Below are 17,246 nucleotides of genomic sequence, written 5' to 3' on the forward strand. Positions count from 1 at the left end.
CCAATAAGTGGGAAGGATCCGCACGCTCAGGGCTGTCCTGCCGCCTCCAGGGACGGGAGATAAGGTGTGTGCTCCAGGTTGGAGCCACGCTTAAAGTGGAAAACACACAAACAAACCAACCAACAAACAGTCAGAGGGGATTTTCTGTTCCCAATGGGTACATCGCACCGCACCGCACCGCACCGCACCGCACCGCCCCCCGCAGCAGCCGCGAGAGGCAGACGCGGAGGGCTCAGCCGTGCCAAGGGCGCCCCCTAGCGCTGCCCGCCGGGCCGCGGGGCTGCGTTGGGGCCCGGCTCCGCGGCCTGGCGCTGCGGACAGGGCTGGGCCTGCCCGGGAAGCCTGGCGGGAGGGGAGCCCCGGTTGTGAGCCCCCAGGAGGGGCCCGGGCCCGGCGCTGAGGCCGAAGCAGGCCCGCAGGTAGAGAGAGTTTTCCCCGCATCTCTATTGCCGTGGCAACCGGACGGCACTCCGCCCGACACAAAGATGGCGGCGTGCCGCCGGAAGTAACCCGGACCGACTCCAAGATGGCGGCCGCCACGTCACTGCCGCCCCGCAGCGATGGCGGCCATGGCGGCGCGGGGCGCGGAGGCCGAGGCTCTCTTCGAGACTCACACAGCGGCGGAGCTGCGCGAGGCGGAGCGGCGGCTGCGGGCCGGCATCGAGCAGAAGCGGGAGGAGCTGCGGCAGATGGTGGGCGAGCGCTACCGCGACCTGATCGAGGCGGCCGACACCATCGCCGAGATGCGGCTGAGCGCCGAGCGGCTGCTGGGCTCCGTGCGGGGCCTGCAGCGCGGCGGGGTGACGCGGCCCGGCCCCGCTCCGCCGGTGAGCAGCGAGCGGCTGGGCGGGGGGGAGACGCGCTCCGGGCCCTCCCTTAACGCCGTTTCCTCAACTGCAGGCTCCGCCGCGGGTGCAGGAGAAGCTGTACCGGGCGGCGGCACAGCTGAAGCTGCTGCTGGACATCCCCGAGCGGGCGTGGAGCGCCATGGAGGCCGGGCGATACCTGCCCGCCGCCCGCCTCTACCTGCTGTGCCGCCACCTGCACGGCCTGCTGCAGCTCGACGCGCCCCGCGCCCGCTACAGCCCCGTCCTCGCCCGCTTCCCCATCCTGCTGCGCCAGGTGGCCGCCGCCAGCCACTTCAGGTGGGCAGCGGGATGGGGGAGAGGGACGCATTGAGAGCGGCGCTGCGGGGAGGAGTTGTGGCTCTGGGGGGTTAAAGCGGGATGTGAACCAGCAGTGTGCGCTTGGGGCACAAAGGCCAACAGCATCCTGAGCTGCGTTGACAGGAGGGATCGTCCCCCACTGCTCTGCCCTGTGAGGCCCCACCTGCAGTACATCACAGGCCATTGCTGTGAGGAAGGGCTGAGGGAGCTGGGCGCGTTCAGACTGGAGAAGGCTCTGGAGAGACCTAATTTCAGCAACCCAGTGCTTGAGGGGAGCTTTTACACACAAGGGAGAGTAACGTTTTATGTGGGCAGTTAGTGACAGGACGAAGGAGAATGGCCTTAAACTAAACGAGAGGAAATTTAGGTTAGATGTTAGGGAGAAATTCTTTACCCAGAGGATGGCAAAGCCCTGGCACTGCTGCCCAGAGCTGTGGGTATCCCATCTCTGGAGGTGCCCAAGGCCAGGCTGGATGGGACCCTGGACCACTTGGGACAGCAGGGGTTGGAACTAGATCATCTTTAAGGTCTCTTTCAACTGAAGCTGTTCTACGATTTAGTAACAGCAGGCTTCTGCTGTGAGGAATGCAGTACTGAGCAGAGTTTCTGCTCAGAATCTCGTAACCAAACCTCAGTTTCTGTCAAACACCAGACCTCCTCCCTCCAGGGCTTGGTTACTGTCTGGTTCCTTTCCTTGCCAGGTCCACCATCTTGCAGGAGAGCAAGTCTCTGCTGAAGTCCCAGACAGTGTCAGACCAGGCGGTAGCAGAAGCCTTGTGTGCCATCATGCTTCTGGAGGATAGCTCCCCACGCCAGGCCCTCGCAGACTTCCTTCTGGCCAGGAAACTGGCAATCCAACAGCTTCTCAACCAGCCACACCACGGTCAGTGCAACAGGGCTGCCTCCTTTTTAAAGCTAGGGTAACCAGCTTTGTTTCTTCTCCCTTTTGCCCTGTAGTACCCAAGCAGAAAAGTGGGTGGCTTAATCCTGCAAAGCTCACAGTGGTGGGGTTTCAGCCACGTTGTACTATCGCAGTGGTACGGTGGATATCACTGGCAGCTTTTTGCCACAATGCTGAATTAACAGGGCTCAGGGACTAAAGCCAAGCTTATCTTTAACCAGGAAGCAGGTGATGCATGGGGCTGAGACCCATGCCCTCCAGCCCATTCCTGGAGGGCTTTGGTAGACTGACAGCATCGTCATACTTCTGTTAGAGGGGCTGCCTTCATTGAAAGGCTTTTTCTTCTTTTGCAGGTGCAGGTATAAAAGCTCAGGTGTGTTCACTGATGGAGCTGCTAACCACTACCCTGTACCAGGCTCATGCACTCTTCTACATGATGCCTGAAGGGGTGCCACCAGATCCAGCCCTACCCTGTGGCTTACTCTTCTCCACCCTGGAGAGCACTACAGGCCAGCAGCCAGCAGGTGAGCACCCAGCCAGCAGCAGCTCTGTTTACAGGCAGGAGTCCACCCCTGTGCTGAGCTGATTTCCCCCATCCCATGTGCTTCTAGGGAAAGGTGGGGTTCTGGAGGATGAGGTGAAGCTGAGCAGCTGGTTCAGGTACCTCCCAGAGTCTGTAGTGGAGTTCCAGCCAACTCTGCGGACCCTGGCACACCCCATCAGCCAGGACTATCTCAGAGACACACTGCAGAAATGGATTGCCATGTGAGTGTGACACTCTTTTCCTTCACAGAACTCTCTCAGACCCTACAAGGTCTCCTTGCTAAGGACAAAAGAAAGCCACACGCCCCTATGAAGCAAAGCTCTGCTGGCTCCCTGCTCAGTACTCCTTCTCCCCTGCAGTTAAGCAACCAGAACAGCAGGGTACAGTCTTATCAGGCTGTAGCACTCTGTTACAGCAGACCACACTGGTTAGCCCAGGGCTTTGCAATATTTATCTAGAGCTGCTTTATACTGCCCAAATCACCAGCAAACAAGCAAATCAAAACAAAATCCCTTACCTGTCTCTTTTGGCTCTTGGTCCAGCACCTCCTTCTTCCTTGCTGCCCATCTTCAGACTGAGTGCAGACAGAGTCCCTTTATAGAGTGCTCAGCTCTCTCCCCAGCTCCTCCCTCCCACCATATAGATGGGGACAGCCCTGTAGCAGCCTTGTTACTCATACATTGGTGTCAATCTTGTGTCATTATCCCACAGAGCTGCTGCTGGGCTGGCCAGCTGGTCCCTGGCATCAGCTGCAGCCCCCTATGGTGTGCTTAATGGCCATGGGATGTTTCCCCAGCAACCTTTCCCAGTGCCCTTGCTTGCCAGGCTCATAATGGGGGCAGTTAGCATAGTGGGGGTGTTCCTAGGGTGCATCTGGCTTTCGGTGCCCACAGTAGCCCTGGGTTTCCAATGCAGGGCACATGGCTTCCTTGCTGGGCTTTAGGGTGCAGCTGCCTTACTGAGAGCCAGAAGTACCCTGAGCCCTGCAGGTAGAGTTTTTTAGTGACAGATAAAGAACCCCCCACACCTTGATGTAGCATTTGTTTTCTCCTGGGTTTCCCAGGGTTGTTTCTGAGCAAGTCTGAAGTAAAACTCCACCTTCAGGTGCAGTGAGGATATCAGGGCTGGTGTCAGCAACCTGCTGGTCTATGTGAAGAGCCTGAAAGGCCTCGCAGGGATTCGTGATGCAGTGTGGGAGCTGCTCACAAGTGAGTCCATAAGCCAGAACTGGGATGTGTTGTGCCGTCGCCTTTTGGACAAGCCTGCTTCCTTCTGGGAGGACCTGCTGCGGCAGCTCTTCCTGGACAGGCTGGAGGTGAGCACTCTGCTGCAGTGATTCACAGCAGCTTTACTCTGTTCCCCATCTTCTTGTCTCCAGCATGCCACTGGTGCCTGTTGGCAGCACTAAGTGCATATCTTCAGTGCTGTGTTAGAAGAGGCACCTCTAAAAGCTGCTTTTTTCCTCACTTTCTAGATACTGACTAAAGAAGGATTTGAATCCATCTCAAGCAGCTCCAAACAGCTTCTCATCTTAGCCCTGCAGGAACTTGAAGCCAAATCCAACACCTCTGCCTTTAGCAAGCACATCCAGTTTGAACACAACATGGCCCAGTTCCTGTGGTCAGAGAGCTCCAGCGATCTGCCTTCAGATGCTGCTTGGGTCAACGTGGCAAACCGCAGCCAGTTTGCCAAGAGCGGCCTGTCCATGAAGGCCCAGGCACTCACACCATGCATACAGAGCTTCTGCTCAGCTCTGGACTCAAAGCTGAAAGCCAGGTTGGATGACCTCCTGTCCTACCTTCCTGCAGAGTCTTCACCCACCAAGGAGCTCACTCCCCCCGTGCAGCCTCGCTCATCCTTCGACCGCTATGCTGACACCAGCATGGTGGAAGGGCTGCTCCGTGATCACTGCATTGCCTGCATCCACCACGTGCTGAGCTGTGTGCGTGAAGAGCTCCAGGGTGCTCAGGCGGACGCTCCCAGTGATACCAGGCTCCATGCTGTCCTCTTTATGGCCAGGCTCTGCCAATCCCTGAGCGAGCTTTGTCCTCACCTCAAGCAGTGCATCCTGGGCCGGTCAGGCAGTGTGGAGACGGCACTGAAGGAAACCCGCTCCACCAAGAAGCTGGGGAAGGGGAAAGTCCAAGAAGTGAATCCTGTGCAAGCCAAGTGGCAGGAGGTGAAGGCAGAACTCCTGCAGCAGAGCCTGGCTGCTTACCAGATCTGGAGCTCTGCTGTCACTAAAGTAAGGAACTGCTTCTCTCATCACAGCTGCTTTCTGTGGGGTTTCACTGGCTCAGCTCCCTGTGATTGGTGCTGCTGCTCCTTAGCTGACAGAGATGGCACCCGGTGGGATGCGTCGCTTGGGAGGCTCAGGGGGGTGAGGGAGGACAGCCTCTCTGCAGGAGAAGGCTGCCTGTCCATGTTTACTCTCACCAGAGTCTTGTGACTCGATGCTTTTGTGTTCTGCACTCTAGGCTCTGGTTCAGTGCTTTACTCAAACATTGCTGCTAGACACAGCTGGTTCTGTCTTGGCTGCAGCCACCAACTGGGATGAGATTGAAATTCAGGAGGAGGCTGAGTCTGGAAACAGTGTAACATCAAAGATCCGTCTGCCTATGCAGGTATGAGAAAGATCCTCATGATAAATGCAGAGAAATGATCTGATGGGAGGAGAAAAGTGATGTTTTCCAAAACCGCTGCTTTGTCAGAGGTTGCTGACCTACCATGCAGTTTGCCCAGCACTATGAGCACAGGGCAGACACTCTCTGGTGCTGTTATTTGCTCTTGGAGACACTCACCTCATAAGGACAGAGGTCAAAGGAAGGAAAATAGGTAGTTGTTGTCCTTTAAAGCTGAGCCAAATAAGGATGTATGCCTGGTTGATACATAGAAGCCCACAGCAGAGAGACTTCACAGAAGCTGACTGCACTGAAGGACAGGGCTGCACCTGTTGGGCTTTCAGGGCTGCTGTAAACAAAAGCAGATTAAAAACCAGTGAAAGATTGGAGCCTTTCTATGGGGCAGAAAGATCTTTGTGGCAGCAACTTTGTTGCTGAGGGTGCAGGGAGCTCAGAAGAACTGAAACAATGTTATGCTGCTGGCAGAGCTAATGTAGCTTACAGGTCGCATGAAAATAACACCGTTTTGTTAAACAGCCATCCTGGTACGTCCAGTGCCTCCTCTTCAACCTGTGCCAAGAGGTGAACCGAGTCGGCGGTCACACTCTGCCAAAGGTCACCTTGCAGGAGCTGCTGAAGGCCTGCATGGCAGAAGTGCTTGCTGCCTATGAAAAGCTCATGGACGAGAAGCAGGACAAGGTACTTGAGTAGGATCAGGCATGGCTCCAGATTGCATGGGATGTGGGCATCGCTGGGCAGTATCTGTGCTCTGGTCCCTTGGAAAAGGAAATATCCATCTGGGAGAGCTAAAGGGGTGAGTGCACTCTGCCTCCCCCAGAATGAGGCAAAAAGGGATGTGACACCAACCTGTGTGCTCAGAGTGGTTTGGTTGTGCTGGTTGTTTTTTGGGGGCTGACATTTTCAGTGTGAGTGAAGAGCCCTTTTCCTATTTGCAGAAAGCAGGCACCTTCCCCATGACACAGAACAGAGCTCTGCAGCTACTCTACGATCTGCGGTACCTGAATATCATCTTGACAGCGAAGAGTGAGGAAGCAAAAACCAGCAGGATCAAGCACGACTCCAGGTGCAGTGTAATTCTGAGCATTAGAGACTTGCAACTTGTTGTGGAGCCCCAAAGCTGTTTAACCTTGCAGCCTTGCTGTCTGCCAGAGCACCCACAGGAGCGGTGCCTGGGCCATGCAGGGCAGTACAGCCTCTGTCTGGGCACAGTCACAGGAACTGACTTCTTACACTGAGTCACAGCTTATCCTCAACATGTAGGAGTGGAATTCTGCAACTGACAGTTCAGACAGCATGCTTGTCCCCTCTGCTCTGTATACAGTGTGTCCATGTGACGGCAGGCACACCTTCAGAGGATACCCCTGAAGAGTTATAAGCTCCCACTTGAGTTCAAACCTTGTGAGCTACCCTGGGGAGAAACAACAGCAAGTATTACAGGCAGTACCTGTAAGAGCTGGAGCCGTTCAGCTGACTTTTTTCCTTAGCAATTCACATTTTTTTCAGTCACTTCTGCAGGTCAAATCCCTCGCAGTTCCAGAGCACTTGAAGCCATCCCATGGACATCAGCAGCCATCTTTGTGTCACTAGGATGTAAATACTGACAGGCCTCCTCTGCTCCGCTTGTAGGATTGAGAAGGTGACTGACTTCCTGGAGGGACACATCGATCCATTTGACTTGGATGTTTTTACACCACACCTAAACAGCAACCTTAATCGCCTGGTTCAGCGAACCTCTGTAAGTGCATGAAAAGGAATGCATTCATCAGGAAGCAGTTCTGCAAAACATGATTTGAAGGGTAGCTGCAGTGCTTTCTAAACTGCTTAATGTCCAGAACTACTGGCACTTAGTCAGGAATGGGAAGGGTATTTAACACCAGGTGACAAGAAGAGGAGCTTGCTGAGCTGGCTGTATGGCACATAATCGTGCATGGAGTTGGCAGAACTTTATCTAACAGGATTTGCTGAAGCCTGTGCAATGTTAATTGGGTTAAGTAGTGCTGAAACAGCCCTAGACTTCAACTATAGTAACAGCAAGCAGCACCAATTAAGAGTTACAAGGAGAGAAGGGAGAAAATTTATAGTCAGACTTTAAACCAACTACAAGTACTGTGCAGTGCTATGCCAGTAGACTCAGCAGCAGCATGTTGTCTGCTCAGCTCTACAGGTGCCCTCCTTACAAACAGCTTTTTCATACCTTGTAGGTTCTCTTTGGCTTGCTGACTGGGACAGAGAACCAGTACGCAAGCAGGAGTGGTGCTCTCGGCTCCCAGGAGCTCCATAATATCTTGCCCTTAGCATCCAGCCAGATCAGGTAAGTTACCCAGCTCTTCTATTCGTTCCTACATCTCTTCAGGAAACAGGTCTAGCGTCGCTGTTTCCTATGACCAACTGCATTTCTTTCTTCCATCTTTTAAGATTTGGACTTCTGCCGCTCAGTATGTCAAGTTCACGAAAGACTAAATCTGCTACCAGGAACACGGAAAGAGTTGAGGTTGGTAAAACAGAGCCTTATTAACTTCTTGCCAGTGCTCATTCTCCCACCAACACTAAAGCTTGCAGGGAAAGAAGAAAGTAGCCAAACAGTTAATATTTAACCTGATTTTTATTTTCTGTAAAATGAGAGAACCATTACGGCAACACAGCATGAGATGGTTGGATTTCCCCTTGACCCTCAAAAGAAACCTGATGGCCCCTGGATATTTTTGGGGCCTGCTTGCTGTATGGTAAAACATTGGCAATAACCATCATGAAAATGCAGTGAAGATTTGCACAGATGAGGTGTTTTGAGATCAATGCATAAAAGGATTTCATTTAAGTATGGCTGCAAGAAATGTTAAAGGATATTATCTAATTATTTCAACTCCCTTCCAGTGCGATGCTGACCTTTAACTCCCGATGAAGTTGGCCTGGGTATTTCAGCCTGTGTGAACAGAGTGGCTTGCTTCTCTTGCAAAGGCTCTGCCTTGTCTTGTTGCTGTTTTACTAGCAGACAAACATTACGCTGCTACATTTCCTCCAGTTTAAAACATTTGCTTAGGTGGAGCTCCCTGTGCTGAGGATTGAAAGAGCCAAGGGCTACCTTACTGCTACAGGAAGCAGGAATTAGTGATTCATTTTCTTTAGCCATTAACAATCTAATAATCAAATCAATGTTTCTTCAACTGGGATGGAAGAATAAAGAGCTGGCTTTATCAAAGCAGAGTGTTACTTGAGATGCTGGCATTTATTCTGCAATTCTTGTTCTCTATTATTTAGAAGTAGTAAAAAACAGACACAGTATCAGGGTTATTTAAAAAGCCCAAAGCTTAACAGTAAAGGTATTCTTTACCTCTTTCACCTCAGCTGTAGTAGCGTGTAGAAGTGTGCAGTGATGTTTGTCTTGCTTCCACCACTCCCCTGCTCTGGGGGCAGCAATGGCTATGGAGTACATGGACATTCTGCATTCACTCCGCTCTGCAGAATCACTTGTTCCTTTTGACACAGAACAGTTCTAGAGAGGTTAAAGTCCACAATTACTCAAGAGCAGCTCTCTACAAAAGCAACAGCTGTACTTTTACTGTTGTTGCTCAGAGCAATGGAGCAACAACAGCCCTTCCCTTACTGCAGAACTACTATGTTTGAGCACTGAATGACTTCCGTATAGTTGCTAACAAGAAGAAGCTGTGCATCCTCCTCTCAGAACAACCTTTTGCTGTTTGTCACTGCAAAGCCGGTTAGGTTGTCTGGGAACAGCTCTTCTGCTGTAGTCTGTGCCCCCTTGCAGCTACTATAGATGAGGGTTTGGTCAAAGGTATGCTGTAATCATTCCTGACTCTCTTGTATTTAAAAACAGGTTCCACCTCCTGCACTCACAAGAGCAGAAGACGAGGCCTTGCGCCCTGGCTCCTTGTTCAGGCAGCTTGTAACTGAGGAGGAAGACACATCCGCACCTTCTCTCTTCAAGCTGGGATGGCTTTCTGGCATGACCAAGTGATTAATAAAAGAGTTTGTCTCCGCATTTGTCTTCACTGAGAACACTCTCCCTGCAGCAGGAACTGGTGGCACCTCCACAGGTGTTGTCAGAAGAGAAGTACTTTCCATCCTCAGCCAGATGGTAGTATGCCACTTAAACCAGGAGCAAGTCAGGACAGTCCTTGCACTCTGGCTGCTGAACCAGAGGTCTAGCTACTCTTTTACTTCCTATTCCTTAGGAGTTGTTAACCTTAAAGTCAAGTTAAAGAAATAAAACTACACAATGTATCAGAGAACAAAACATTTCACAGCTAGAAATTGGTATTAGAGCAATGTAACTTTCCTCTTTCCTTCAAAAGCTCCTCCCCAGGCTACTCTATGCTTTCCTCAGCAGATACCATGTGTCTGTTCACTAAATGAAACCAGCAGGCATCTGGTATTTTGGCTACAGCTGCCTAAGCTTTCCTGGTTCTAGTTTCACAATTTATTTTCAATACTGCAACAGTGAAGATAAAGCAGACAGGGCTCATCACACCCCAAACCTGGTGGAGAGCTTGCAGCTACAGCAGTCCTACAGCACTCCTGTGACAGCATTTACTCTTACTGTCTTATTACCTCTAAATGCTCAAAAAATTATTTTCCCAAATAAATTTTTCACTGGTTTATTGAAATTAAAAAAAAGACTTATAAAACTGAAGGTGAACGCTGGAAAGAATTTTACATAGAGCAACAAATTGCTAACAGATTAGGCAGTCAATTGGAATTGGACGTTATGCAATCCTATATCACAGATGTGGATTCCTCAGTCTCCTCTTGACACGTACTTTAAAACCACCCCGAAAAGAATCCTATAAAAATTGCTTCAAAGCCCCTTTTGCATTGCAATAGTGCAGCAAACCACAAGTAAACAATTTCCTGTTAACCTGTTATTTCATTTCAAATATAGACTGAAAAGGCAACAGGCGTTTTGTGCAATTTCATTTTAACAAACTAAGTTGAAATATCCAATCTACACAGTGCTGTCCCTTCACAGAAGGCAAGGAACTGCTGGTTCATCATGTAGGAGGGCGTCCCCGGCTCTGTAAGCTGTGGAAGTGTGCCTCCTTCAGGATCTGGTTGATGTGGAAGTAAGGACCTTGACTTAGTGCAGATTGCTCATGGAAGGACTGAGAGGAGACAGGGCTGGATCCCGTAACTATGGGGTTCAGGCTGGGTTCTGAGCCGCTCGCTCTGTCAGGGCTGTTGATGCTACTGCTACTACAGCTGCTGCTGCTGCTGCCGCTATCGCTGCTGGAGGACTGAGACAAAGAGAATGTTAACAGCAAAAGGACACATTTTTCTCTCCTGGCCACAGCGAAACGCCTCAGTTAAGCAAGCAGTCTTTACAGTAAGTCCCTCCCTTCCAGATTTTCAGGCTCATATTCAGCCTGATGGACAAAAAAAAAATCGACCAAGTGCTTTCTTGGCATTCATAGCTGCAGTTATTGCCAACACATGAAAAGCATCACAGAGCTGAAGGGATGAGCAAGCTTTCACCCAGAGTTTCACTGACTTCCATTTCAAACCTTGTGCTTTAAGCCCATCAGCTCTGCCCCCATGACCCCCATTTTAGCACTAGTGAAGTTTGCTGAGTTCATCCGAGAATTGGAAAATAAAGAACGTTCCTACAAAGCTGCACGTGTCAGTAAAGGCAGGCAGAGCATGGGGAAAAAGCTGTACCACCCTCGCATAAAACGTCTGCTGAACCAGAAGTGGTTAAGGTAAGCACCATGCAAAGCATTTTTCTAGAAGTAAGTTTTTTCTAAAATGTGATCTGAAGCATCCAAAGCAACAGACTGTTAGAGGCAACACGATACCCATTTTAGGTCTTTGAACACCTCGACATGCATACAGCTCTTCTTCTCCCAGTGGAGGACTGGGACTGCAGTGTTAGCTGTTAGTTTTCCATAACAATTGACTTGACACAGCAGTGAAAGAATGACAGCCATCTAGTACTTCCACACAGAGAAGAGAGAGGACTTAAGATTGAGCTCACATGGAGGACAAGGTTCATTTGCTAGCATTTAGGATAAACACACTTCACGGTAATAACTGCAAGAGCACTAGCCATCATTTTCAGTGTTTCAAAGACATAAAACTGTTTGGTTTGTACCATTTTAGGGGCTGCTAATAAAAGGTCTCCATTAGCTACAGCTGAAATACTTCAAAGCCAGGCTGGATGTGGCTCTGGGCAGCCTGGTCTGGTGGTTGGCGACCCTGCACATAGCAGGGGGGTTGAAACTGGATGATCACTGTGGTCCTTTTCAACCCAGGCCATTCTATGATATGCTGTTCATGACAACACTGCAAAGATTTAGGTGCTTAAGAATCAGCAAGTGACTACTTTGCCATCCTGCAAGAAGGAAATTCAATCAAGCAGCCACCATGAATGACAGCAGCTAGAAAAACATTTTGGTAAACATTAAGTTAAAACCACAGAAGTCTGAGCTTGGCAGCGACAGCAGAGGAAGACAAATTTAAGGAAATCAACTGCAATTTAACAGTTGGGACCACATCCAGAAAGTCTCACTTAAGGGTAAATCTAAGAACGGTGCAAACTGCATCTGTGAGAGGCTTGGGAAGGCATGTACACGATGCCAGCTGGAAGCCCTGTGGCACTGATTCCACAAGTAATCGTCACAATTCAACCACGGAAGTTCCCTTGTTTTGCTAAGCACTAAAAACGCTTCTGTGCTTCAGTTCTGTTAGAGTACATCAAGCAAGACAATGGTAGTGAGGCTGCACCCGTGCTGGTGTGTTAGGTTCAGCTAGCAAGGAGAAAACAACAAAAAAAAATACGTGAAGTCATTCTCAAGGAAGCAGCAGATGTAACTACATGAGCAACCCACTCCTCTTTCTACTGCTACTGACACTCGAGAGGGAGAGAACACCAGAAGGACAGAGAGGAGCAGCAAAATGGCACTTGCTAGGCCATCTCATTTTGCATAGAAGCACAAATACTGAAATGCAGTGCTGTTATGCTGAACAAGTCACAGCAGCCTTGGAGAGAAACCCACCGCACAGGACACTTTGTTTCCTTTTAGTCTGTGTTCCTTACTGTTTTTCGTTACAGCCACCTTCTGAAAAATCAAGGCAAAAATCAAAATGAGAGCCTAGCATTGCTTACTGCTGAAGTTTTGTATCTCATCAGAACAAAAACATTTTAAAGCTGTTAGTAGTGATTATTTTTATGCATGACTAATTTTATTTTTAAAGCATACACTGTGTCCTGGGACGTGCTTCCTACATCTAAGGCTGTTGACAGCTCTGATTTGTCAGACTCTTTATTTCCATTTCTCTAATGCAAAAATTCACTAGCACGAAGCCCCTTTATAGCCCAAATCATGTCATGGACCTACCATTTCCCCAGGCTGTGGTGCACATTCTGTTACGCATTTGGACTACAATTAGACAAAAAAAGAATCCTTAAAGTCATCATGGCAGCAATGACAGGCATCTACACAATGAAACAAAGGTTTAAGCAAAAGGGCAGAAGAAAGCCCTGTGAGAGTTTATGAGCACCTGAAGTATCAAAAGGGCATCGCCATGGCTTACCCAACTCATCAGCCCCCCTTAGCATAACACAAGTTTTACCCAGACATTTGCTTGGAAACTACTTATCTGCATCAATCTGCTGATCTAAGATGTTGTGTCTCAATCACTAATAGCAAAAACTTGAGAGCAGCACGATCTAAACTGAATTTAACAAAGAATTAATCTGGTTTTAATTAAAATTTAGACCAGCCTTTCCTCACCATAGTAGCATCTGTAGAGTGGCATAGCTGCAATGCTACAGAAAAACTTTAAGTTGAAAGAAGCAACTGCTGCCCTGTGTCAGCAATCTCCAGCAGTAATATATAGGGAATCCCATCATCAGTCAGGCTAACAGAAAGGAATCCTAAGAAATCAGGTTCAGGAAGGAAAAGAGTTGCTGGAACACTGCAGGCTCCCTTCCTTCCCAGGGAAAATCAGAGCAAAGGGCTTTCCCCAGCGATTCCCAGGCTTCAGAGCACATTCCCCTAATTCCCCTCATAACAGCTCCTCAGCAGATCCACTGCAGCTCTGCCTAACCTGACATACAGGCTAGTCGACGACAGCAGAGCTTTTACTAAAGTAATAAGCAGGTATCCGTGTAGACAAGAAAGCTAACCTGCAGGTAAATGGAGAAGACAGAGGACAGGATGAACAGGAAACGAAGTACAGTGGCAAATGCTCTGCTTTGCTAACATCCACCGTGGTTCTGTTTGAGGACTATGGCTTTCATACCAAGGCTTTGTTCTCAACTAAGTCACTCTGTGAGAAGGAAAGCCAACTTTCAAATGAAGGGAGGCAAAAGGCATCAGAGCTCTAGCCAACATGACACAAAAGGTAGGTGTGTGTGCCCTCAGATGGAAACACACTGTCTTTTCTATTCCTCTCCTACAGCTGCTGGGGGCTTTGAATCAGCCAGAGCTCCCCTTGCAAATGACATATCAAGAAACTAAGTAGAAGCATTAAGAAGTGGCAACAGTTTCAAAGTGACACCAATCGCGCTTGCAGCGTGCAAGCACCAAAAATGTCTCCACTTAGTACAGGAAGTCCTCAAAGCAACATTGAATACTGATTTAATCTCCCTGCTTTAATCTCTGAGCATGCTCGGTTCAATGACTCAACATTACAAGAAAACAAGCAGGGCAAAAAAAAAAAAGAGTTCTGTTCATCAGTAGAAAACATTGTGAATTTTGTTCTCTTGAGAAAGGGAACATTGATTTCTGTAAAACTGTGCCCAGCACGCACATTCCTCCATTCCAGCATCACCAGGAACATCTCCCTGCCTACACATCAGGGCTTAATGTGTTAAAGCATACTTCTGCAACGCAAATGCATGCATGAAGCAGGAATCTTAATGTTAGCTTCAGCAATTGAACTCTGCTCTGAGTTTGCCAGCAGCGGGGCGGGCAGCTCACACCCATGCTGTTCACTCACAAGCACCCCAAACAAAACAGCAGTTAAGGACAGAGGTAAGGGCATCTGCTCCCATGTGCCTGCTACAAGGCTGTTCCCATTGCTGTGTTTTAGTGGCTTCGCCCAGCCAAACGTCAAGTGCTCACAGGACAAGCAAAGGTGCTTCTGCCACTCACCATGAAGGTTTTTCCTGATATTCTCAATTTCATTACTCCCATTTCAATCCCTTGTTCCACACTAAATTCTTCCTCCTCCCGCCACAAAGCTTGTTTAGCCATTAACTACTCTACACACGAAGAGGTGTTTAACCTGTTGGACAAGTGATTCTGTGTCAGGTGGCAAGCAGCTATTAATGCTTCTACCCGTTATACCCAGGAAGCAAAACCAACTCCAACCCAGCAAGTCCTACTTTTGGCAAAACAACACAGGTAACTGCAACATCTCCCATCAGAACAACCTCCCCTGTGATGGACATCTCAGCTATGCAATCCCGGTATCACAGCAGCCATTGGTAAAGCTGTGCTGGCTGAAAGAAAGCCTCCCTCACAGAAGTGATGGTGGGATAGAGAGGTTTGTATCGTTTTAAATCTAAATACGCATTTGAAGGCATTGCTGAGTGATAAAAGATACGCTGCTCAGGTACAGAGCACACCACACGTCGTGCAGTCAAAGCACACTCAGTAGTTCAATATAACAGTATCTTATGATTACTTATTAAGGTCAGCCTTCAGAGAGAGAGGGCTCCATTAAAAAAAAAGATATTTTAAAATCTTAAAAGAAATCCATTTCATAACTTCCAGGGACAACAACTAACAGGCGGCCTCCACAGTACACGCTCTTATCCATTAATGCTTTGCTATAAAACCACATTGCTAATTAGAAACACAAACAGTGAACCTACAGATGATTAATAGAGGCAACAGTTCAGGAAATCTGGTGGCAGTGTGGAAATCAGCATCTTTTTATTTATTTATTTATTTTTAAATCTCAGATGCTAGCAAATGACACCATGCTACAACACCTGCTGTGTGAAGGATGAGACCACAGCAGACAGAAACTTCTTGGTCGAAGATAACACTTTCCACTGGAAAACATGCTGATATCCAAACTGCATTTTACGGATCTGAGACTCAGAAGTACATACCAGAGTTTGTGTCACACACAAAGGAAAGACAGGTTTTCATCAACAACTCCCTGTGAATACAACTTCATAGAATAACCCAACTCTTAAACTCAGCATTAAAGGAAACTAAATGTGCCCAAGAAGGCTCTCACCTCAGTGTCCCAAGAGTCCTGAAGGACGGTATTCCTGGTACTACGTTTGGTCTGTGGAATATGACTGTCTTCTTCATTACCATTGCGCCTCCTCTTCCTGAGGAAAGTTCAGGGAGAAAGAAGGAAAAAAAAAGCATTAGCAGCGTAGTGCTGTACTGCTGGTTATGTCCTTCAAAAGTGATTCTTCAAAAAAAAAAACAGAAAAACTCATTAAGTTAATGGGAGACACATCTAAACCTCTGATCTGTTGTGGACATCATTTTCTCTTTTGAGACGTTCTCTATGGAGAAAACTATCACCCTCCTCCTCATCAAGCAGTTAGGTCGATGTTTTGTATTGGTTTAGGGGTCAAGGACTCACACTGGCCAGTAAAATCAGTGCTAAGCACCCCTCTAAATAAATTTGTTTGACAATTCTCAACCTTGCAACAGCTCTCAGTGTTCAGGCACATCTAAAAATAAGCCCAGGACTTCAGAAAACATCTGACAGGCTGAAAAGAGCAGCTGGAAAAAGTAGCAGTGACCACACTTTCAATAAATACCCGGTTACTTTCATCTTGTTTACATGAGTCTACAATTGGAGACTGTGATGACTTTCTTCAGTCTTCCAACTCGGCATTTGAAATCACACCATGTTACTGAACTTCTTTTTTTTGCATTCTAAAAGAAAGGTTTGCTTGCTGTTGAGGTGGAGGAAAGCACACCCTAGAAGACAAATCCGTCCTCTGTTCGGATCTATTTGCCATCCTCTTATGACATCAATGCTGCTCCATAGCAGCTTAGCAATAACAGCAGCTTAGAATCCCTGTGAACCGCTGCCACCCAGTGTCAGCAAAACCCAGCTGTTAATATCAGGCAATTTTTCCCACCATAGAAACACAGTAGGTCTACCAGATCCTCAGTGTGCTGAGCATTACACAAACGCTGGGAGAAAACCGCTTCAATAACTGAGGATTAACACACATAAACACATTCAAATGAGTCAAAACAGACTCAGGCAAGATATTTATAACTGAATCTTTCTGGCTGAAAAGCTGCAGCAGCAGCCTCGGCCCACGCCTGCAGACCGGGAGCTGCCTCCTGCCTCTCCCTCCCTCGGGATGGCCACAGCACTGCTGCCTGACGCCCACCGCAGCCCTCCAGCTTCCCCATGCTGTCACAACCACCCCACTGAGAAAAACCATTCCCCGCCTCGCTGCAAACGCGCTCTGTCCCTCGACAATGCCTCACTCACCACCCACAACTCTGCCCCTCCACCACCCTCAGCCTGACATTCCACCCCCCACGGCACAGCTCCCTCCCCTCACCCCCTGCTGCGGCCTCAACCCCCGCTGCCCAGCCCGAGGGCAGCTCCCCCGCGGAGAAGCGCCGCCCCAGCACACAGCACAGAGCCCAGCCAGGCCACCCTCACCGACCCCAGCGCGGCCCTTCGCTCTCAGCGCAGTCGCTGAGGCGTTCCCCGCCATCCGCCTCTCCAGGCCCCCCCCACAAACCCGCGGCGCCAGCAGGCCGAGACCCTCTCAGGCCCGCCTCGGCCTCAGGCCGCACTCTCTTTCCCCTTCCTCCTCTTCCCTCGTGCCGCACTCCCACCTCTGCCTGGCTCCCCGCTCGCTGGGCAGCGGCTGCCGGCAGCTCATGGCGGGCACAGCCCGGGGGCCGCGGTACGGTCCGACGCAGCTGAGGAGATACGGCACCGCTCGACTCCCACCGCCGCTTCCGGCGTCTCCACCTCCCGCACATGCGCGCCGCCCGCCTTAACCCCGCCTTTATCCTTTTGCGCATGCG

The 17,246-nt window shown here is 49.5% G+C and overlaps 2 protein-coding genes across 12 annotated transcripts; one reads left to right on the forward strand and one right to left on the reverse strand.

The window, feature by feature from the left end:
- The first annotated feature begins 546 nt into the window (after positions 1-546).
- COG1 (component of oligomeric golgi complex 1) lies at positions 547-9,250 on the forward strand. 3 transcript variants are annotated; one of them, XM_015279896.4, is made up of 15 exons: positions 547-827; positions 901-1,145; positions 1,868-2,049; positions 2,421-2,591; positions 2,679-2,832; positions 3,716-3,926; positions 4,086-4,856; positions 5,089-5,235; positions 5,770-5,931; positions 6,189-6,316; positions 6,880-6,988; positions 7,455-7,564; positions 7,669-7,744; positions 8,125-8,163; positions 9,086-9,250. In XM_015279896.4, the coding sequence occupies exons 1-14, from the start codon at positions 561-563 to the stop codon at positions 8,140-8,142; spliced, it is 2,751 nt and encodes a 916-aa protein (XP_015135382.2). In that variant the 5' UTR covers positions 547-560; the 3' UTR covers positions 8,143-8,163; positions 9,086-9,250. The 3 variants fall into 3 exon arrangements, with proteins under 3 accessions (XP_015135382.2, XP_015135381.2, NP_001025878.4); XM_015279895.4 differs by having other exon boundaries at positions 8,125-9,250; NM_001030707.4 differs by lacking the exon at positions 8,125-8,163.
- Positions 7,837-17,201, reverse strand: FAM104A (family with sequence similarity 104 member A). 9 transcript variants are annotated; one of them, XM_015279898.4, is made up of 5 exons: positions 16,004-16,730; positions 15,463-15,559; positions 12,603-12,644; positions 12,261-12,323; positions 7,837-10,502 (listed from the first exon to the last, which is right to left on the reverse strand). In XM_015279898.4, exons 1-5 carry the CDS (start codon positions 16,015-16,017, stop codon positions 10,260-10,262), a joined length of 459 nt encoding a protein of 152 aa, XP_015135384.2. In that variant the 5' UTR covers positions 16,018-16,730; the 3' UTR covers positions 7,837-10,259. The 9 variants fall into 9 exon arrangements, with proteins under 9 accessions (XP_015135384.2, NP_001025879.1, XP_040505440.1 ...); XM_015279897.4 differs by lacking the exon at positions 16,004-16,730 and adding an exon at positions 17,052-17,201 and having other exon boundaries at positions 9,851-10,502; NM_001030708.2 differs by lacking the exons at positions 12,603-12,644; positions 16,004-16,730 and adding an exon at positions 17,052-17,201.
- Positions 17,202-17,246: the final 45 nt, after the last annotated feature.

Source organism: Gallus gallus, chromosome 18 (genome assembly GCF_016699485.2).
Source record: "Gallus gallus isolate bGalGal1 chromosome 18, bGalGal1.mat.broiler.GRCg7b, whole genome shotgun sequence".
NCBI classification, from domain to species: Eukaryota; Metazoa; Chordata; class Aves; order Galliformes; family Phasianidae; genus Gallus; species Gallus gallus.